Below are 11,097 nucleotides of genomic sequence, written 5' to 3'. Positions count from 1 at the left end.
TTCACAGGCACATGAACGCTGAGAGGTAGCAGCAGCTTGGGAACGTTCAGTTTAGTCGACTTACTGAGTGCAATCAATGAGCTCATTAGCAGCATCACCCAAACTGCTCTCTCCATCATAGGCATGTTGAAATTGCAGCTCTCAAAACCAACTACAATACACAACTGAATAGCCTACTGCTGGTGGCTAAACAATTATGTTGACATCATTTTCAAAGCAAGACACGAGCAGAAACCGCAAACTAGTTAATCTCATTTGTAAGAGCTATATTTAGGGTTATTATGCCAGGCGCTGGTAAACGGCTAACGTTAGTCGTTACAATGACGTTTGTTGATGTTGTTTTTGAAATAATGTCGGCTCTTGAATAATCGGTGTTCTGTTTTTACATGACCCCCAGAACGATTAGTAACCTGTCTGCGCTGTTTGCAAAGTAACTATAGGCTATAGCCTACGTTGCATGTTTTTTTCTAAGGAAATAAAAATTATGGAGTATGAGGTTTATAAAATCGAAAAAGATCTGGGTCAAATTGTTTTACAGGGTTTTTTATAATAATTGAATCGTCCGTGAATGTAGGCTAAATGTAAAAAAAAAAAATCGTTCTCGTGGAAACGCATAAGTCTATCATAAAATTAAGAATCAAAATGATTTGGACCTACGGATGGCGGATGAGAAATCTGAATTTCAAACCGCGCGTCACACAATAACGTCTTTACATAGCCTAAAAATAAATAACAAAAATAAATTTTCGTTGGTGAAACGCTATGTAAATTTATAATAAATCCTAATAAAGGTCATACTTTATCGACACAGGCATAGCCTACCGTCCGAAATCGAGGCTAACGGTCATGAATGTTAAAGTAACACTATCTAGTTTTTCAACCTTCATAATATATTTCCAAGACCCTTGTGAGGCCTACATCGATTTACAATCCACAGTATTCCTGTGCCCCATGAAGCTTTGCGCGAATTATGAGTGTAACTCAAACAATCAGTGAAAGACTAGCTCTATGGACGCAATATATATATATTTTTAAACCGTGTATGATGACATATATTATTCTACTTACCCTTCAACCATTGAACATTAAAAGGACATTTAAAAGTCTCAAAGCATCAACAAGGTACTTCAACAGACCAAATAATCTCTGAAAAAGCATATTTCCACAGCAAAATCGGTCGATTAAATACTGTGGTAAGCTCAGTGGCGGTTCTAGACCATTTCAACTGGGGGGGCCAAGCTGGGGCCAGTTGTGCTGTTAGAGGGGCCAGTTGCATTTAGACCTTATTGTTGTCATATCATTTTCTGCACTGCACTGCAGGCATTAACAGGCAAAATACCATGTTTATAATCATTCAACAATGTATTTGCATTTCCATTAGATTTTTACATTTGCATTACATATTCAGTATTAGTCACAGTAACTGTAATTGACATGATGTCCTTCTTTCTCAATTTTGTAAAATCGAATTTAAGGCTTTTTAAAACCTGAAGAAATCAAAATTCATACCGTACATTAGGGGTGTGCAATATTGACAAAAATATATCTCAATATTTTCAATGTTTTTTTGATGATTAGATGATATTTTACTGATTGTGTTTTTGTGCTGGTGACATGGCTGGTTTAGGCCTGTTGTTGACAGCAGACTCACAAAGATATTCATATTTTTTAATATTCTATGCAGTGGTCAGTTAACAGCAGGGACCGAAATTCATTTTTTAATTAGTTTTTAATTAATTTAATTTGCCACCTTAAATTGATTTCCAGGGGCATTTTCACCTATATATGGACATTCTTTCTAAACTTATTTAGAGTTATGAATCACCTTTTATGTCAAATACTAACATACAAATTAGACAGTAATTATACTTATTTATACAATAATACTTAATTATACAATAATTATACCGTACCACTGTTACCAGTCAAATTAAATCATTTAATCAAAATCCATCTTTGCAGTCTAAAGGAGACACAGAAGTGGCATTAATATATTTACACTCCATTCACAATTGCATAAATAAAGCTATGAGATTTTTTTTAAATCAATATTTAAACATGAAATTATTTCAAATTTTAACGTTTTAATTAAAGGGTACTTTAAATATGAAACTAAAACCGCCAGTAGGCGGCGGCAAGTCACTGTCTTAATAAGTGAGTTGAAGGATTCATTCATTCAACCGATTCGTTCAAACGGCTGATTCATTCGGGAAAGAAGCAAGTGATTCCTTCAAAACGCGGATTTCAGTCAAGAAATCATCGCTGTCTGTTGCATTGAGACTCTGCTACGATTTCATTTTGAAATTCTAGTCGGCGAAATAAAGGGAAAACAAACAATATTGACAATATTGTGTCTAAAATGTAACGCCCAATGTTAACTTATTGTTAATTTAACTGTTGTATAAGATCAATATCACAGTTGCAATTGTGCACGGGAAAACAGCACTCTTGCTGATGTGATATTCTAATATAAGAACATAATATGATATAAATATAAGACATAAACTAATTTGGGGACATAGCCTACCTACCTATGAACCGCACACAGCAGTGAAAGGAAGAGAGACAAATGCGATGTCAGCTCACAGTGCATCGTATACAGTTAAAACATTGATTACAATATCATAATAGACAATACACATCGCACACCCGATACGCACATAAAGAATGAACTTGCAACTGAACTGACATTTACCAGCTTTCTCCTTCTCTCCTCTCTCGCGTGCAGGATACAGACGTTAACGTTATTCTGCCGCGATTCCCGCGAATGTGATGCGAATTGTCACGTGAACAAGCAAATCCACAAAGATAGAATAATAAAAAATAATATGCATACAACGAAAACAACGATAGCAAAAAAAACAGTTTTGTAAAAATTATTTCACACTCCACATTTAGGGGGGCCACAAGGGGGGCCAAGCTTGTTGTCACAGGGGCACGGGCCCCCCTGGCCCCCCCTCTAGAACCGCCACTGGGTAAGCTGTAGCCTATTTTGTAACATACGCCTTAATAATAAAAAAATGTTTTACTTCAGCATTGCGTGATACTATTTTAAGTGATTTCAGTCGTTTTGACACATAATGTTAAAGTAGCATATATGTTGACCTTTATCACACTATTACAGCGAAATTCAAAAGTAAAAAAGAAATTAATCATGAGGAAAAGAATGCAGAGCTCTTACAGTTATAACATGTCACGTTAAAATACCAAGTGTTACGTTATTCTCATGTTATTCTTAGATAAAACGAAAGAAAACTGATAGCTCATTAAGTCAAACTGACGGATCAGCTTTATTTGTAGGGCAACCTTATGATTTGAAATGATTCGTTTCAGTCTTTTTGAATGGTACAGTTCCCCAAAACGGAAGTGCCACCCATAATTCAAAACACAGTAAGCTCGTCAGGAATAAGGTGGATAGGTTAAATGACACGTCTGCATAGCCTGATGTGGTCTGTATCGCTTTTACTGGCACTATGTAACGACTCGGTTACTAATGTAACCTCAGTTCCCTGAGAGGAGGGAACGAGTATTGCGTAAGTAGCTTACGCTATGGGAAAACTCCTTTTCTCGAGAATACTGAAGTCTTTATGTAAAACGCATTGCAGCTGCACAGCTGACAGCAATGAACGAAGGAAGCTCGGTCATTGGCTGTGCTGCGGCAACTTGCTCGAACCAATGACGGGGCGACTCTGAATGTGCGACCAATGAGCGCGCTTCGCGCCCGCGCGCGTCAGAGCCCGCCAAGATGGGCGTGGCCAAGAGCTATTTATTGGGCGCCCCGTCATGAGAGTTCTTTAGGTTAAAACGACTGAAGCGAACTAACCAAGCACAAGCACGGCAGCTTACGCAATACTCGTTCCCTCCTCTCAGGGAACCGAGGTTACGTTAGTAACCGAGTCGTTCCCTTTCGAGAGGTCTCTCCTATTGCGTAAGTAGCTTACGCTATGGGAACACCATGCAAAACGCTGTGCATGCTGAACTTCGCCTTATGATAGCCAGAGGCAGGTGCCTGAGCTGAAAAGCAAAGTTATCATCCAACTAGCCGGCAGAGGCGAGCTTTATATGTGGGAAAAAATACAGAGCGGCTAGAAGGCGCTCAGTGTGACACAAGCACATACATAATCTAGATACGAACTCGTAGTTCAACTAGCATCATGCTGATAGTACATTGGAATGCAATGTCGGGACCTGTAGGTTGTAGAACCTGATAAATGTGGACGGTGAGGCCCAGCCTGCCGCCGCACAAATATCCTCGATCGGTATCCCGCTCGACCATGCCCAGGAAGAAGCCACACTCCTGGTGGAGTGTGCTTTGACTCCCCAGGGGCATTGAAGTCCCTTAGCTTCATAAGCCAGTGCTATAGCCTCAACTATCTAGTGAGAGATTCTCTGCTTTGAAACGGCGGAACCTTTCGTACGGCCGCCAAAGCATACAAACAGTTGTTCTGTCTGTCTGAATAGGGCAGAACGCTCCAAATACACTCTGAGAGCCCTAACGGGGCAGAGTAGATTAGCGTCGTGTTCGTCTGCTGGAGACGACAGCGCAGTTAGGGAGATAACCTGTGCTCTGAAGGGAGTGGTGAGCACTTTAGGAATATACCCGTGTTTCGGTCTAAGGACGACCCTGCAGTCGTAAGGTCCGAATTCTAGGCAGGCAGCGCTTGTCGAAAGCGCGTGCAGGTCGCCCACTCTCTTGACCGAGGCGAGTGCCAGCAAGAGCGCAGTCTTAAGCGAGAGCTGTTTAAGGTGCACGGTTTGGAATGGTACGAACGGGGGCCCTTTAAGAGCGTGTAGGACAGTAGCTAGGTCCCAGATCGACACTGAGGGGGGGCGTGAAGGGTTCATCCTCCTAGCGCCCCTTAGGAAACGAATAATTAGGTCGTTTCTTCCCAATGGACGTTCCATTACAGGGTCGTGTGATGCTGTGATGGCCGCCACATATACTTTGAGCGTGGAGGGGGTGCGGCCCGCCTCCAGAAGCCCTTGTAGAAAAGCGAGTACGTTCGTAATCTCGCATGTTGCAGGGTTCAGGCCCTTGGCATTACACCAGTCACTGAACACTTTCCATTTCTGAGCGTATAAGCGTCTCGTGGAGGGCGCCCGCGCCTCAGCGATGGTTTTTAGTGCTCCGCTCGTGTGGTTCCTGGGAACCCGTTGAGGGGCCATACATGAAGGGCCCACAGATCGGGGCGGGGATGAAATATCATCCCGCTGGCCTGACTGAGGAGGTCTGGCCTCAGTGGAATCGGCCGTGGTGCAGATTGCATTAGCATCAGATCTGGAAACCATGTTTGGTTCTTCCAGAGTGGGGCTATCAGAAGCATTGCGTTTTGCTCCTCTCTGACCCGACTGATGACCTGTGGCAGCATCGCGATCTGGGGAAAGGCATATAAGGGGCGGCTCGGCCAGCTCTGGGCGAGTGCGTCCGTGCTTTTCGTAAAGAAAAGAGAGCAGTGCGCGTTCTCCTTGGAGGCGAAGAGGTCGATCTCCGCTTTGCCAAAGGTTTTCCATAACCACTGAATCGTCAGCGGGTTGAGAGCCCATTCTCCTGGGAGAATCTTGTCTCTGGATAGCATGTCTGCCCCCTGGTTCAGGGCGCCTGGCACATGCGCTGCTCTCAGCGAGCGCAAGTTGTGCTGGGACCATAAAATGAGTCTCCTGGCCATTGAATGCATGGAGCTCGACCTCAGTCCACCCTGGCGATTTATGTACGACACTACCGTCATGTTGTCCGTTCGGACCAGGACGTGTTCGTTTTTTAGATGTGGACGCAGGGCTCTGAGAGCCAAAGCGACCGCTTTCATCTCCAGACAGTTTATGTGTAGGCGCTTTTCCGGGTTTGACCAAAAGCCGGAGACAGGCCTGCCCTCGTAAAGGGCCCCCCAACCTATTTTGGAGGCATCTGTCGTTATCATCTTTCTCCTTGTGTTCACACCCATACTCACGCCTGACTGGTACCAGTCGGCGGCTTTCCAGTGCGTCAGGGCTTTTATACAGCTGTGGTTCGCTCTGATTAAAAGGTGGCCCGAACGCCACGCGTGAGTAGGGACGCGGCTCTTGAGCCAGCGTTGGAGAGGGCGCATATGCAACAATCCTAGCTGGAGTACGGCCGATGCTGAGGCCATGAGACCGAGCATCCTCTGAAACCGCTTGACGGGGGCGCGCGCGCCCGCCCTGAATGATGTTGCAAGGCGCCGGATGGTGAGCACGCGCTCTGATGAGAGACGCGCTGTCATTTGCATCGAGTCTAGAACTATTCCCAGGAAAGAAATCCTCTGGCTGGGAGATAGTATGCTTTTTGCAAAATTGATTCTTAAACCCAGGCATTCTAAATGGCTGATAATCCAAGATCTGTGTGTTATTAACTGACTCTCTGATTGTGCTAGGACCAGCCAATCGTCCAGATGATTCAGTATTCGCACTCCCCTTCGTCTCAAGGGGGAAAGTGCTGCATCCATAAATTTCGTGAATGTACGGGGAGCCAGGGACAGGCCGAACGGAAGTACTGTGTACTGGTAAGACTGTCCCTCGAAAGCGAATCTCAGAAACGGCCTGTGATGAGGCGTTATTGGAATGTGAAAGTAAGCATCTTTCAGATCCACTGAGAGAAACCAATCTCCTGGGCGTACTTGCGCGAGGATATGCTTGGTTGTTAACATTCTGAACGAGCGAATCATTAGTGCTTTGTTCAGGTGTCTGAGATCTAGGATGGGGCGGAGACCGCCATCCTTTTTCGGGACGAGAAAATAGCGGCTGTAAAAACCTTCCTCGCTCATAGAGGGGGAAACAGTTTCCACAGCGCCCTTTTCTATTAGTTTGCGCACCTCGGTGCGTAGAACATGTGAACACTCCTTTCTCACTTTCGTCTCGACCACAGTCGTAAAACGTGGTGGTCTGCGAGCGAACTGGAGCGAGTATCCGTGCTTTACTATATCCAATACCCATTTCGGCATATCTGGAATGTTTTCCCATGCCGCTGCGTGTACAGATATGGGTTGAATACAGGCTAGGGGCGGGCCGCTGTGACGTAGGGACCCGGCCAGCGAATCGCCTGAGCTCGTAGCTCTCAGAGGCGCGGGCGCGCGCTGAGCAGCTGAGTGAATGGGCGCGTGTGTGATTACAACAGCGCGCGCTGTGTCTGTAAAACTCGCAGCCTGAGCTGGGGTTGTGTTTGACACTGTAAGGACAGTGTTTATATGTGGGGGTGCATAAACAGTGGTAGGCACACTCGTCACTTTTATAATGTTTCCCGCTTTTACTGGGGGTGAATTTATAACTGTGTGAACAGTGCTTCTGTGTAGTGGTGCGTACATGACCGTAGGCACGTGATCTACATTCATGGGGCGCGCAGCCTGAGCTGGGAATGAATTTGGCACTTTTTTGACAGTCTCTGGGAATGCACACTTTGTGGACATGTGAACCCTTAGTGACACAGGCAGAAAAAGACTCTTTTTGTGTTTTCTGTGCGTCGCCGTAAAAACGGTGTTTGTTTGCAGGTGAGCGAGCTCTTTGACTGGCCCATTGACTGCTGTATGGACATATCCAGCCGCCTGTAAGGGGACTGGGTAATGTTTGAGCTTTTGCAGAGAGAGTGGTCCGGCTTTTGCGAGACACACACTCTCTCTTCTCATTCCTGTGGCTAGGACGGCTTTCGAGGCTCAGGGTTCAGCACAATCTTGGGCCGAGGACCCCGTCGCTCAGGCGGCGGCTTGCGGTTGTGAGAGCGCGAGCGGCGTCGAGTGTCAGCCTGAGGCGCGGGCTGAGAGGCGGTGGGAGCTGTTCTAGCCCGCTGCAGCTGTAGCGGTCTCTGTCTCCTCTGCGATTAGCTGGAGCGCTTGGCAGGAAATGGCGCATAGCTTGTGAAGCGTTCTGGGCCTCAGTGAAGTGTTCGGCGAAACCCTTAACCGCCGGTCCAAACAGCCCGCTGGTGGAGATAGGCGCGTCGAGAAATGGCGCCTTATCCGCGTCCTTCATCTCCATCAGAGTTAACCACAGATGGCGCTCGAGAACAGTCAAATTAGCCATGTTCCCTCGTAGCCTCTTTCCTTCGCGCCGTCCACAGAGGAGAGCGAAGAAGAAAAAGAAGGCTTTAAGCGCGCAGAGTGGGGGGCTTTCCACGACTTGGTGAGTTCGTCGTGAACTTCCGGGAAGAAGGGAGAAGGCCTTTGCCGAGGGGCCTGCTGGCGCCCCTGCAGAAACCACTCATCCAATCGGCTCCGGGTTGGTTCTTCGGGAGAAGACCAATCGAGCCCGAGGTCTTCCACGGCCTTAGAGAGGACACGGATAATCTCGGTATCCATGGTGGAGCCCCCGCTCGTGCTAGCTAGCGTCGACGGGGCGGGGTCGAGAGTGGAGCCCGGCCAGTCGTCCGATGCTGCGTCGATGGACAAGCTGTCATCTATTCCCCCATCGTCCTCGGACGCGCCGAAAGTCACAAGGCCCACCGCTCTGCTAGAGGGGTGTAGGTCCGGCTGGGTGAACTGAACCGGCGGTGGGGAAGGCAAGAGCGGCGGTGAAGCACGCGGAGACTGGCTCGGACTGATGTCACTGAGCTCAGGTTCAGGAAGCCTCTGTGAGCGGCGCTTTTTCTTAGTGCGCGGCTCAAACAGAGGGGTGGCGGCGATGGGCTCGCTCAAGGCGAAAGCGGCGAGGCGAGCCCGCAGTGCGGAGAGACCCAGGTCATCACATTCCGGGCATCCGCCCTTGGTCAAAGCAGCTTCTGCGTGGTCCCGGCCCAGGCAGCGAGCGCAGATGATGTGACGATCCCCGTCCGGGAGAAGGTCTCTGCACGACGCGCAGGAAGGCATTTGAAACAACGCCTCAGAAAATTTGCTCTTTTACAAGTGTCGTGGGGCGAACAGATGTAAAGATACTTGCGTGTGTGGCACGCCGGATGGCTCAGTAGGATGGCGTTCGAAGGCGGCTGAAGGTGCCGACGTCCTCGTAGCAATCCCGCTGGTATGCTTTTCGACGGCGGCGAATGCTTCAATAATCCGGAGGATCCAGCGAAGAAGGTGTTCGCTGAAGGAGATTAAATCTAAAGAACTCTCATGACGGGGCGCCCAATAAATAGCTCTTGGCCACGCCCATCTTGGCGGGCTCTGACGCGCGCGGGCGCGAAGCGCGCTCATTGGTCGCGCATTCAGAGTCGCCCCGTCATTGGTTCGAGCAAGTTGCCGCAGCACAGCCAATGACCGAGCTTCCTTCGTTCATTGCTGTCAGCTGTGCAGCTGCAATGCGTTTTACATAAAGACTTCAGTATTCTCGTGAAAAGGAGTTTTCCCATAGCGTAAGCTACTTACGCAATAGGAGAGACCTCTCGAAAGGGAACTTCGAGTTTCGGGTAGGAGCACAAAAGGAACTACAAAATTCGACTGCTTTACGGCATAGCCTACATAGTTTTTCTTTGTTTGTGATGTCTTTCATAAAATCATGCACTGTGGCCATTGTTGATTCCAAAGCAGGTGCTGAATAAACAGCGAGCGTGCGCGTTGGACAGTAGGCTGCGGTAAGCTAAATTATTTACGACAGCGGTAATGGACAATTCCGCTTCCAACCTGTAGGGCGACCGCAGAGGAAAAATTCCTTAGTATTGCTTTAAAACATGAATGTTGATGTGCCCGCCCCTGACACAGTCACACAATGATACTCACACACAGACACAGTCAAGTATAGATATATACTTTATTAATTCTCTCTGGTAAAATAAAATTACAAAATAATTTCAACCTCAAACGGCACCTCCCTTATCTATAATTAATATTAATAAAATCGTTATTTATACAGCAATCATAATTTCCATGACGAATGAGAAGAATGCTATTGTATAATTATAACAAATATGAGCTAAAACTGCGTTAGTAATTATTAATAGTAAAAAACCGAGCGATACAAAGCTAGTTCAGTAATAGCATACTGTACATATTCCAAGCGGATGTAATTCAGTATTCCGGCCACAGGATGTCACTATTAGTCAGTTTTCAAAATGGTCTCTCCATTGAAATGGGGTTAGAAGTCTCTTATTCCAACACCATTAAAATAGAAGCAACTCCACTAAAAAAATGACTATAATCACTCATTCTACAGTTATTTCCGTGTGAGCAGCTGTTCCACCTTGATGGGGTGGTTTTTATAATGTATTGACTGGCCTCAGCGTCACGCTTCGAAATAATTCTTTGCTCAAATGGCTGTTAGTCTCTTGAAGACTGTAAAAAGTGCTGTTCAGCTCTCTATGATGATTCGCCATCATAACATTGTAGGGCGCTGATAATTTATACTCTCTCTAATCCCAACCACCCCAATCCCTTGTTTTGCAACACACACCTCGGTCCATTTCAGTCAACTATAGACAAAGCACTTTGGTAGCAAAGACGGAATTAGAGAAAGTGTATGTATGAGTGTCCATGCATGTCAACATGTCTGAGTCAGTCTCCTCTAAAATGTATACATTCATGGTAACAGTAAAGGACGTCCTTCTTTTGGACTACATGAAATATGGCAGTTTAGTCAAAGGGTTTTTGTGCAAATGTTAGCATCTCCTCCATTGTGATATATTCTGTGGCGTTAAGCTGCGTAATGCTCGTAGTTACAGTGCATTGTATGAGTATGCGTGTATATGCTTATGTCATCACTTCTCTTCATTACGACTAATCATCCATCTCTCCACCCTGGTGGGAACTTCCCGCACTAGTGCTCTCAACAACTGGAGCTGCTGGTGTTGGGACTGTCCTCGGTGGGCTGAGCCGGGACGGAACCAGAGCCGGAGCCGGAGCCGGAGGGGGGGTTGGCTAGAGGCAGGCTGGCAGCCGTGGGTGAGAGCACAGAGGGCACAGTGGGGCTCAGGACCTTGGCATCACGCTCACGCAGCAGTTGAATGAGTGCGGCATGCTGGGAGCTGAGCGTGGCCGACAAATGAGCGGGCAGAGCATTAAAGCCGGCCGTCAGCTGCTCCACCCGCTGCTCCAGACTTAACATCTGCCTCTCCAGATCCTCACTGCGGTCATTCAGCTCAGACATCAGTTCATACATGACGCTCTGCATCTATGTGGAAAGAGAATGACAGTGTAGTTAGACAAAAATAGTGTGGTAAAGTAAAGG

The 11,097-nt window shown here is 46.9% G+C and overlaps 1 protein-coding gene across 1 annotated transcript in view; it reads right to left on the bottom strand.

The window, feature by feature from the left end:
- Positions 1-9,665: 9,665 nt before the first annotated feature.
- Positions 9,666-11,097, bottom strand: part of kcnn3 (potassium intermediate/small conductance calcium-activated channel, subfamily N, member 3) — a 92,512-nt gene continuing 91,080 nt past the window's right edge. The window contains exon 10 of the mRNA XM_077210853.1: positions 9,666-11,040. Within this exon, the coding sequence (XP_077066968.1) occupies positions 10,696-11,040 (345 nt within the window). The 3' untranslated portion in view covers positions 9,666-10,695. The remainder of the gene's footprint in view (positions 11,041-11,097) is intronic.

This window comes from Siphateles boraxobius, unplaced genomic scaffold (assembly GCF_051911475.1).
Source record: "Siphateles boraxobius isolate OS27281-9 unplaced genomic scaffold, OSU_SipBor_1 12, whole genome shotgun sequence".
NCBI lineage: Eukaryota > Metazoa > Chordata > Actinopteri > Cypriniformes > Leuciscidae > Siphateles > Siphateles boraxobius.
Note: the sequence above shows the minus strand (reverse complement) of the source record. Positions and strands in the feature narration are given on the sequence as shown.